The sequence below is a fragment of the Sinocyclocheilus rhinocerous genome, unplaced genomic scaffold (genome assembly GCF_001515625.1).
Source record: "Sinocyclocheilus rhinocerous isolate Xijiao unplaced genomic scaffold, SAMN03320098_v1.1 scaffold914, whole genome shotgun sequence".
NCBI lineage: Eukaryota > Metazoa > Chordata > Actinopteri > Cypriniformes > Cyprinidae > Sinocyclocheilus > Sinocyclocheilus rhinocerous.
Window position 1 is genome coordinate 1,256,409 of NW_015629521.1, and position 12,262 is coordinate 1,268,670.

The 12,262-nt window shown below is 37.1% G+C and overlaps 2 protein-coding genes across 3 annotated transcripts in view; both read left to right on the plus strand.

The window, feature by feature from the left end:
• agtr1b (angiotensin II receptor, type 1b) overlaps positions 1–10,891 on the plus strand; it is a 16,478-nt gene extending 5,587 nt beyond the window's left edge. The window contains exons 1-2 of one of the 2 annotated variants that reach the window (XM_016551135.1): positions 7,923–9,767; positions 10,861–10,891. In XM_016551135.1, coding sequence (XP_016406621.1) covers positions 8,686–9,765 — 1,080 coding nt within the window. In that variant the 5' untranslated portion in view covers positions 7,923–8,685 and the 3' untranslated portion in view covers positions 9,766–9,767; positions 10,861–10,891. Of the gene's footprint in view, positions 1–7,922; positions 10,248–10,860 lie in introns of those variants that run through there. The other variant, XM_016551134.1, reaches the window with a different exon arrangement.
• Positions 10,892–11,168: 277 nt separating this feature from the next.
• Positions 11,169–12,262, plus strand: part of cpb1 (carboxypeptidase B1 (tissue)) — an 11,805-nt gene continuing 10,711 nt past the window's right edge. Inside the window, 2 exon segments of the mRNA XM_016551155.1 lie at positions 11,169–11,257; positions 11,386–11,461. Of these exon segments, the coding sequence (XP_016406641.1) occupies positions 11,193–11,257; positions 11,386–11,461 (141 nt within the window). The 5' untranslated portion in view covers positions 11,169–11,192.

Here is a 12,262-nt window from a genome sequence, read left to right on the forward strand (position 1 = left end):
GATAACACTGGGAAAACGTACCCGTTCCACTTGGAACAGGAATGTTGTGGAAGCCCCATCCTTCCCGAAGGTGGTTTCGGAAGCACTTACACATATGAACAACCATTTAGGTGCATATGGAAGATTAGAGGTGATTGAAACCCTCTTGAAAATGGCAGAAGTCTGCCGGGGAAACACAGGCTCTGAGGCTATACCGTGGACTTTACACATATGGGATCCACTTAGGTCTCTACATAAGGAACACAGCCCTCTACTGGTTCTTACGAATTCATCGAGTGAGGGCCTGGCGCCGGACATTCTGCCACGTCTGGCTGCCGAAGGGATGGGGGAGCTCGACAGGGTCTACAGTACGGACACTCTGGAGCAGTTTTAGCAAGCCGACACTAACCGGGGCCGCTCAGTGCTTCTACCCGTTGGAGGGGAGAACACAGGAGGATACCTACGGACACTCTGGAGCAGTTTTAGCAAGCCGACACTAACCGGGGCCGCTCAGTGCTTCTACCCGTTTGAGGTGAGAACACAGGAGGATACCAGCTCCACACGTAGGCTATATAATCTAGCGAACGTGTTGGGGGTCGCCCAGCCCGCAGCTCTACACATATCTGCCAGAGAGTCGCCACGAGCCAGCGCCCAGTAGGATGCAACCAACCACCAACACCAGAGCTTCCCAATAGCGCGCTGAACTCATTGAGTATTCACTCTGTAGCAGAGAAGTCAGGAGCAGAATGATATAACCGCTCGGCTCCGAAGCGAAAAGCTGAGTATGCGTTGCACCTGCTGCCTAATTATACTCGCTCTGCGACCGCCTAATTATACTCGCTCTGCGATCAGTGGCAGCTGGATGCAATCATCGCATGCCAATGTGCATTCGCTCATTTAGTTTACACTCGAAGTGGATTGGTCTCTCTAAGCGAGATCCCAATTCGTTGGTCACCAACGTGATGTCGAGAGTGACCGACTGAAAGGGAACGTAATGTTTTCAAACACTTTGTTGCATGTTAATTGTAATTAAATTCAAATGTATTATAGCAAATCGATGGTAAATTAGCAATTAGCTGAACATGAAAGTGCTTTTTGTGATGCCACTTAAAGGGATAGTTCACCCAAAAATGAAAATTCTGTCATTAATTACTCACCCTCATGTCGTTTCAAACACGTAAGACCTTCGTTCATCTTCAGAACACAAATTAAGATATTTTCCAGAAACGTCACACGGATACTCTGTTTCCGTTCAGATCAAATCACAACAACGTAGGAAACAGATCCACCGTGACACAGCTGACACAGAACAGCATACGTTGTTTACGTCCAGCAGATATTCTCCAAAATGGCGCTACAGAGTGATGCGGAGGAGACGAATTGTTGAATAAAGTCGTTATTTTTTTTCTTTTGCACACAAAAAGTATTCTCGTAGCTTCGTATAATTGCGGTTGAACCACTGATGTCACATGGATTATTTTAGAGATCTCCTTGCTACATTTCTGGACTTGGAAACATTTCAGTTGCGTTGTTGTCTATGCCGGGTCAGACAGCTCTCAGATTCCATCAAAAACATCTTAATTTGTGTTCCGAAGATGAACGAAGGTCTTGCGGGTTTGAAATGACATGAGGGTGAGTAATTAATGACAGAATTTCATTTTTGGGTGAACTAACCCTTTAAGTAGGACTTAAGTACATGTTTATACTGTATGTCATTCCATAAATACTTATATCGTCGTTGAAATATGGTTAGCATGTACTGCAGAATATGCTGACAAGCATTTATGATAAAATAAAATATACTTTAATGTAATTTCTACTGAACTTTGTATGCCATGTATTTAAATATATTTTTAATTACACATTTGTAATAAAGTTGCAAGTTTGTACATTTAAAGTATAGTAATTGTAAATGTAATATATGAAATCACCACAGTTAAAAATGTTTTACATGTGCTGTTAGTCAACACATCAAAATAAGTGTACTTCTTTAAAGCATGACAAAATATTATTAAAACAGTGAAAACCGAATTACATTAAAGTGGCATTTTATTTCATTAATATGATATAATATCTGCAAGTAATATACAATAATATGATATTATCTGCAAGTACAGACTTTCTTTTTATATAAAAAAAACAACACTTTTAAGATTTTAAGTGGACTCCAAGTGCAAATTTAGTGCAAGTCAGTGCACTTCACAAAGCATTTTAGGATTGTCTACTCCAGAAATGATACATGTGATGCTACCTTTGAATTTGGCACTGTAATTATGCAACCCGATCTCATGAAAGTGCTTAAAAATACCACAAGTTTCTATTTCTATTTGGAGTACTATTTATACGCAGAAATTGACTTTGGCGTGCATATGATACGCAATGGTTAGGATTAGGGGTGTGGGGTAGGTGCGTATTACATGTACGCCAAAACTGCATATCATATGCATGCCAAGACATTGCGTATCATATGCACGTGAAAACTGTGTGTTATATGCACGCCAAAGTCAATTTCTGCATATAAATAGCATGCCAAATAGAAACCAAAAATCGTGCTATTTATACGCATTTTCATGAGACCAGGCTTTTAGAACAGTTTCGAGAACTTGCAATGCCTTAAAATGCTGCCTCTGCAAGCAGCTCACTAAGTTTTAGTACAAAGTGATTGTGCTATCTCTCATTGTTAAAAACATGATCATCTCTTCAGTTCAGACAAACCCTGTTTTATTGAGCCGCAGTCTTAAGGCTGACTAATATTTGTTGTCCACAACTCCCATGGCGGCAGCTTTCATCTATCTGCTGAGAACTTAAACACGATAACAGAAGCTAAATTGCCGTGTTGGGCTTATGTTTGTGCTTGGCTAAACAAAATGTCCGACAGATGTCTGTGTCATTCCATCTGCTGTTAATCCAAACAGCCGTTTTCTTTAAAAGCCCAGTCAACAGAAACATGTAAACCCCGTCTCCAGCGGGAGAGGAGAGAAGATAATTGTTTTTTTTAGTGGCCACAGTTGTGCTGATGAGGTGAATTCGATGTAGTACCTCTACGAAGTGAGAGAAGAGTAGATTGAGTGAATCTTTAACTAGATCAGAGACGACTTTTAGTGGGCAGTTTAACACTCTGCCAGATGGTGGTGCTCACGCTACACTTCGGATTAAACAGAGCTCATTTTAGACAGTTGCGTTGTTAGGTAAAGTAGCAAGAAAATATGTAGTTGAATCCCATTAAAATATATCCAGGTGACATTTGACCTTGAAATCAATCTCAAAATAAAAAGAAAGAGTTATACCACACATCCATGATTCTCAGCTTTTGAACATGCACTTATTTAGTTATTGCTTATTTTTAACAGCATGCCATATATACATAATATATTGTATTTAATTATATTTACCTTAATTTTACATAAAATACAATAATCCTTCAGCAATTATTCTTTCTTCAGATGTTTCTTTTTTAATTATTTTTAAATACTTCACCTAAAAATTAAAATTGGACTTTAAATTCAATTCAAATCAATACAACACCATTATGTATGTTTAACGTTTAATAAAGAATTTCAGCAAAACGTCCATGCAGTTTCAAAACATGTTCCTAGTACTCTGATTGGTTCTGGTGAAAAAACAACTCTATATTCATGCATCTGTAAAATAAAATCATGATAAACATCACTGCTCTCCTGTACACCATCCAGCACTAGTCCAGTAAATGGTGGAAATGCACCAAATGTTCTTTATCTGCTATTTAATAGCATTTGGCAAACTAATATAAATGTGCATTTCTGACTTTTACAGTCTCCATTTAAAGTTTCCATTTGCTCTCTATTTAAGATAATTGCCGTCTGGGAGAAACAATTACGATTATTATCAAATTGTCTAGCTTAAGAGTAGTTACTTTGGTGCTGTGTGTTCCTGTTTTGTGCTCTTATGTGTTTATGTACGGTGTGTTAAAGTTCTCCTGGGCAGTTCGAGGTTTACGAGTTGGAAAGTCTTAATTAAGACATCAAGTGTGCTCAAGTCACTATGGTTGCAACAACATGGCGATGCATCTTTTTTCAACAATATTTTCGAACTCTGCTTCAAAAAAATGACAAATAAAGAATGTGCATCCGTGTGCTTATGATGCAACTTAAAGACAATTATAATAATTTAATTCATTTCAACAAATTTACCGTCAATACAGACACTGCATCTCAAATCTCACTGACACACTCCCAACTAGGAAACTCTGGGCTTAAAGAAAGTTCTGAGTTTCCCACTCATAATTTTGACTTTGTGGTGGCGTTCTTGTGAGTCAACTCCTAAATACGATCTTTCTTACAATATTTGTTGCAGGTATTTCAATGAATCTTGATTCTCAGTAATGTGTTCCCATGTTATCAAAGTGAATCCAGAGAAAAAGCTTGGGAACACATGCACAACTAAAAGTGAGCCAGTCTCGCACATTTAGCTTCTGTGTTCTCTGTACAGTCAAATGTACAGCCGCCTACTGTTCCACTCTTTTAAAAAAGAAAACAGGACTAAATCAAATGGTGACATGTGCGGAACTGCTTTACTGCAGCAAGCCTGAGGAGGAGAAATGCAGGGGTGATATTTCATTATCCTGTTACCCTCGGCACCCTGATGTTGTGCTCCTTTCACAATGAATGCCACATCTGCAACTGATATGGATGTTGCTTTTACAGAAGAATGAATGCTTTTAAAATGTCCCGACTGTGAAACTAAAGAAACCTACATTCACTTTACATATTTAAATCAAACCGCTTTAAAATATGAGGCGAGTAAATTATAAATTATATGGTCACAGAGTAAATATTTATTTTATTTATTTTTTATTTTTTATTTTTATTTTTTATTTATTTATTTGTTTGTTTGTTTGTTTGTTTGTTTATTTTCTGAACAAATTAATTTATTTCAATATTTTAGATGTTTTACATTATGTTTATTGACAGGGCTGTGCATTCTTTGGAATTGAATTGATAGTCTTTTACATTACAATTGAGTTCTTGAATTTGAACTGAGGTGAGAAACAAGATACAGAATTATAACTATAATCTAAAGTATTTTATACAATTATTTAGCCGAGCAAATGTATGTTCATTGAAGTTTTGTGCACCATTCAGAATTTGATTAAAACTGAAGTGGGAATTCCTTTTAAAATTTTATTCCAGAATATGCAATTCAAATTTGAATGTACAGAAATTTTAAACTGTAATTTGAAGGAAGTAGAAATTAAATTGAAGGAATTCTACATAACTGCTGCAAGTTTTGGATGGATTTTGTTATGAATTACCCATGAACACAACACAACACACACACACACACACACACACATTTTATTCCAGAATATGCAATTCAAATTTGAATGTACAGAAATTTTAAACTGTAATTTGAAGGAAGTAGAAATTAAATTGAAGGAATTCTACATAACTGCTGCAAGTTTTTAAATAATGTTTATTTGTTTGATGGATTTTGTTATGAATTACCCATGAACACAACACAACACACACACACACACACACACACATATGGGATATTTATAGAAAAAAAAAGTCAGTTTCATAGATTCCGCCCGTAGAATTCCTTATTTATTTAAATTATCATCGTGGATGAACATTTCAATTTACACCAAAGACTTAAAAATGAACCCAAATCAAAATATATAGGCTTACAAATTATATAAAGAATAAAGAATATTCCTGAGAAATCTAACTGATAAAAAAAATACATAAGAGGGAATAAATAAGCAAAATTAGTGAAAATCAGTTATGTCGCAAAAATTTATTTGACTTGCAGAACATACAGTAAATTCCTCTTTACATAGTGTTGAAATAAATAGAAAGGGTATCAGTTCCTAAATTTGGACTTTGGATTTAGGTTTTGCTTAAATTAACTGAAACCACGTATTGCGCCCCCTTGTGGCAAACTGAAGCTCATAATGCCATAGTTAATTAAATATGCAGAATGTGTTTCATTATTTAAGTTTTGGACATTTATAAACAATGTTCTAAATGGATCATTTTTCCTCACTCTATCCTGGTAGCAGCAAGCTCATTTTTTAACTGCAAACAGGTTTGATTTTCTCACAGGCACACAGCCTAGACCCCTGGTGACCTGTTTATTTAGGTGTGGGCTGATTAGAAATTCTCATGCTGAGCTCCTTTCAGCACACGGTGTATGGAACATAACAACTCTGCAATGCTCTAATGCACTTCTCTCTCTCCCTCTATCTCCTACATCAATTAATGGTGTAGTTAGAAAAGCACGTTTACCACCATGCCACCTTCATGAGCACAGGCTCTGCTGTAGCTAACACTAGCAGGTAACAGTTTCCATCCATCTGCTTATAGTATGTTCAAGACACACACTTTGATAACTGGGCGTCCTGACTTTGAGTAATGCATGTACAACTTTTCCATGACATTTACATTTGTTTGTGAATACTGATAACAATTTTTAGGTGGATTTCCATATGTATGCACAAATGTCTCAAGAAAAAGACACATTGCAAGATGTGAAGGTGATTCAGGACATGAATTGGCTTTCAGAGCGTCCATGCTCCCTTCAGTTGTGAGGACAAGCTTCAAATCTCATTCTTGTGATATGTGACAAAACAATTTCCTTGTATGCTATTCATTTCAAATAGCTGCCAAACAGCTGCCAAACAAAAACCATAAAATTACAGTAAAATACCTTAATCAAAATAAAGTTCAAAAACTATTTTACAGAAATGTTCATTAAAAAAGTTTTACAAAAAAATTTATTTTATTTTATAAACCATGCTTCCACGAAAAGCAGAACAAAATAGAAATACATTTGTGATGTGAAATACATTATTCATTCATTGCCATTTTTTAAATAATACTCATAAACATTTGACATAACACTGCATATTATATATATATATATATATATATATATATAATATTTATTTTTTATTTTTTTGCATTTGACAGAATTGACCCATGAATTATTGAGTGATAATCAAGGAAAAAAGTATTCTCTTATTTGAGAAAGGATAAAAAGCAGGAGGTTTCACTAGAATGTAAATGAATACCTCTGAACTTACTTAGTATCTAGCCAATTAAATATTGTATCAGAGTAAAAAAATCTGTGGGCCATTCAGAAATTAATTACAATTTAATTAATAATGCATTTTAAATTCCATTTCAATTCCTGAATTTGCTATTCAGATTTAAAATGCACAGCAATAAAATGAAAATTAACTGAACCTGGAGAATATGGTCTTATGGTGTTTAGACAGACAGTGAGACAAATAGACAACTTGTGCAAATAGCTGCTGAGGTTGCTAGGATGTTTAACATTAGCTCAGAGATGAATGTCAATTCTGGTCTGCTCAACCAAACAAGCTCTAAGAACAATTCAGCATCCACAGTTAAGACATCTTAAGTGCAAAATGCATAGCTGGAATTCTCTATTAATCTGTGTTTTGGGATTTTGAAAAGGTCCTACAAGATATTTTCGATCAGCCAACAACATACAGTACTTGACCAATGTGCTGCCAAATCACAGTTCTGCTAAACAAACCAGTTACACGCGTTACTGCATCAGCAACAATGCTCATCGATCAAGGGAGAGACAGACAGACAAACAGAAAGACAGTTTCCCTCAACTTTGTCCCATGTTCCGTGACAAACACCATTTTAGAGAGCATTTTAAGGGGTTCCTGGTGGACAGATAAGTGCAATTTCAAAGGGCTGATTCATCAAGCATCTGTTTTTAACAGCATCTTATTTAGCAGAAGTAGCGTGATGAGTGAGGACAGTTTTAATGTGTAGAGCTTGATGAGAGTGCATAGCAGGAGCTCTTTCATGGCCATGTGTCACGACCGCTGTTTACGGCCTTTGAATGTGGTAATGATGCCTCTTCCCCTGGACTGTGGCTGACATTTTTGTTGCTCTCTGTTTAGACAGACAGTGAGACAAATAGACAACTTGTGCAAATAGCTGCTGAGGTTGCTAGGATGTTTAACATTAGCTCAGAGATGAATGTCAATTCTGGTCTGCTCAACCAAACAAGCTCTAAGAACAATTCAGCATCCATTGTTAAGACATCTTAAGTGCAAAATGCATAGCTGGAATTCTGTATTAATCTTTGTTTTGGGATTTTGAAAAGGTCCTACAATATATTTTCTATCAGGCAACAACATACAGTACTTGACCAATGTGCTGCCAAATCACAGTTCTGCTAAACAAACCAGTTACACGCGTTACTGCATCAGCAACAATGCTCATCGATCAAGGGAGAGACAGACAGACAAACAGAAAGACAGTTTCCCTCAACTTTGTCCCATGTTCCGTGACAAACACCATTTTAGAGAGCATTTTAAGGGGTTCCTGGTGGACAGATAAGTGCAATTTCAAAGGGCTGATTCATCAAGCATCTGTTTTTAACAGCATCTTATTTAGCAGAAGTAGCGTGATGAGTGAGGACAGTTTTAATGTGTAGAGCTTGATGAGAGTGCATAGCAGGAGCTCTTTCATGGCCATGTGTCACGACCGCTGTTTACGGCCTTTGAATGTGGTAATGATGCCTCTTCCCCTGGACTGTGGCTGACATTTTTGTTGCTCTCCTTTATAGGTGTCAGTGAAGCCTTTACCCCAAAGCTGGTGTTGGTTACTGCAGACACACCCTGTGGATAGCGGAACCCATTTGTAGTCACATAATCACCACAACTGGAGACCAGAAATGGAGAACAGAACATCAGGAATGAGCGAGGGCCTCCATGTGAACTGCAGTATGTCTGGAAGACACAACTTCATCTTCACCTTTATCCCCGTCGTCTACGGATGCAATTTCGTCATCGGGATCATTGGCAATAGCATGGTGGTGGCTGTCATCTACCGCTACATGAAGTTGAAGACAGTAGCGAACGTGTTTGTGCTCAATCTAGCCATATCAGACCTCACCTTCCTTATTACGCTACCTTTGTGGGCCACTTTCACAGCTACCGGTTACCATTGGCCGTTTGGGACCTTCCTGTGCAAGGCAAGTGCCGGATTGGTCATCTTCAACCTCTATACTAGCATATTCTTCCTCACCGCTCTTAGCATTGATCGATATCTTGCTATCGTACATCCAGTGCGCTCCAGACGCCAACGCACACTTTTCTACGCCAACCTCACGTGTGTACTCATATGGCTGTTTGCCTTGTTCCTCAGTGCACCTACAGCGTTAAGCCGGGATGTGTACGACATTGGGAACTCTACATTGTGCGCCGTGTGGCACCGCAGTGAGCAGATTAACTTGCTAGTTACCCTTAGCGTGCTAAAAAGCGTGCTAGGTTTCCTTGTGCCTTTCCTCGTCATCATCACCTGCTATTGTCTGATCGGTCGGGCACTTTTGGGTTCCAGGGGTCTGTTGAGGAAAAGCGTTCGCTCTCGGGAAGACGAAACTCTTCGTATGATAGCCGCTACTGTGCTAGCTTTCTTTGTCTGTTGGGCTCCTCACCAAGCTTTCCACTTCATGGAGCTGCTGGCCACGCTTGGCGTAGTGGAAAACTGCCAAACACTGGATGTTATTGACACAGCCATGCCTGTTACCATCTGCATCTCCTATTTAAACAGTTGTGCAAACCCCATTCTTTATGGGTTTGTTGGACACAACTTTCGCAAGAACCTACTGAGGTTACTAGGCTGTGGGTCTGGACAATCTAGCAATAACTTTAGCATTAGCTCAAAGCTGAACGTCAACTCCCATTGTACCTCTGGTCTGCTCAACCCAACAAGCTCCAAGAACGATTCAACATCCACTGTTAAAACATCTTAAGTGTAAAAGGCATATCTGAAATGTTGTATTTATCTGTTTTGGGATTTTGAATGGTACTATAAGATATTTTTTGATTAACTAACAACATACTTGGCTAATGCACTGCCAAATCATAGTTCTGATAAACATATTAGTTACTGTATCAATAAAAATGCTCTCTAATCAAGGGAGCGATGAATTGCCTTCAAATGTCAGTTCCATTAAGATGTGTTATTCTGCTAAAATGTGTTATTCTGCTATAACCATGTTAATTTACTAAGATTCTTCATCATGACTGCAGAGAAAACTGAACATAGAAAAAAACAATATCTGCCAATATCCAGTATCTGTTAGTGCCTAAAACTAACGATCTGCTTCTCTGGGAAGTTTTCTTTTTCAAGTCAGCTGTGCTCGTATCACGTTATTTGCGGTCTAACACATTTAAGAATGCAGATTAATCACAGATTAATGCAATTAATTTGGCATTTGACAACATACACTGAAGTTTTTTTTTATTTTTTTATTATTATTTCTTTTCATAACAATGGACCATATTTATCACATAAAATCTTAAAAATATAAAATAAAACAATTAGAATAAAAAAATGTATTGCATATTGCAAAAACTGTGTATAGGTGATACTGTGTATATACTTATCCTGGTCACTCTTTTTTCACTTTAAATAATGTCTTTTACTTAAACCACTATGTATATAACATCTCTGAATCCAGTACAACAGTGTAAAATGTTCAATTATATTTGTGACCTAATTAATTCAAATACTTGAGATTGTGTCTCTGTAGTGCAACTGTAATGTTTCGAGACTTTTCTAGAAAAAAAAAAAATCAGTTGATAACTGTAGTAAGATATTAACTACTTCTATATGAGATATGAATGTGAAAACCATAAACACTGAAGATAAAAAAACAAAAATGTTTTACATTGTTGAATGTTTTTGTTTTCTTATATAATTTCTGATGTTACAAAGACATTACATAATAATGTTTTTTTGTTATATAGAATTTAGCCTTTAATTCAATTTTTTTGTTATATAGAATTTAGCCTTTAATTCATTTATTTGTTCTTTCTCTTTCTCTCTTATGTGTTCATTCCAGATTTTGTACTCATCTACACTGAACATTCAAACAGCACTAGATGTCTCCAGGACTACTTAAATAAAAGCCAGTTTTTTTAAACGATGGCCCCGATAAGTTTTTTCTTTTCTTTGTTAACATTTAAGCATCTGCCTTTTAACAGGTTAATGATTGAAAGATTTGTATTTGAAGCTGTTCACCTCTATTGCTAAAAATATCTTGAAAAGCATGTGCAACGTGAATTATAAATGATGCATATGAAGGCATTCTGGAGAAGGTCAGGACTGGGCGGCCCTTGAAGGCCTGGCATTATAAAAAGAGATCTGTGTGGAGAACATGAACATACTGGCAAAATGAAGGTCCTTTTGCTCTTGGGATTGGTGGCTGTTGCTCTCTGTGAGCCAACCAAATTTGTGGGGTAAAATCTTGAATATATTTTCATCTCTTTAACCAGAAAGATTACAACATGTGGAGCTAATATCTAAGATGGTAATATGTATACATATTTAAATATAGACATATTCATATCTCTCCACACTTCTCTAGAGATAAGGTCCTCCGTCTGACACCAGGATCCGAGGAAGATGTGACAATCATCAGGGAAATAGGCCACAAAATCAAGGTAAAATTAAAAATGCTAACTCTTATTAAAGATATAAAATATGGGCTTATTTATTTATTTAGTATTTTGTATAGAAGCACTGAGCAGCAAGGTAAAAAAAAAAAAGAATAATAATTTGCAAATTTTTTTATTTAATTATTATGTTTTGAAAAATTCTAAAATATATTTTCTCAAAAAAAAAAAAAGAAAAAAGAGAGGCAACAAGACAAATCTGCCAGCTAACAATTATCTTGTAGAACCAATCTTGGCCACCAGATAGCACTATCAGCTAATTCTTAAAAGCCATCAGAATTTCTGAAGTATAGTTATGGAATTATAGAACTGCAAGTTTTTGTAAATATAAATCAAGACAAAATGCTTCATTACAGCATCTTTTAATACAATAGATCTTTCAATTAAATGAACATACCTCGGGTTATATGATATGTGTGTGTGTGTGTGTGTGTGTGTGTGATGTGTGTGTGTGTGTGTATATATATATATATATGTGATGCTCTGAGTGTCCTGCAGGTGGCGGGACTTTCTCTGCTGGCGGTGGGTGTTTATTCCGCGCGTAACGCAACCGCTGTGGCCGGACGATACATCGAGGCGCGGCTAGGAAAACCTTCGCTAGTGCGAGAAACCTCACGATTCACTGTGGTGGAAGCCCTCAAACACCCCATCAAGGTACGACGATCAAGGTTTGATGATCACTTCCTGCGCAGACAGGAAGTGCGGTGGCACTCATGCACATATGTATCGTTTCAGATGGCGAAGCGCTTGAAGAGCAAGCCGCAGGACGCGCTGGAGGGAGTCGTGCTC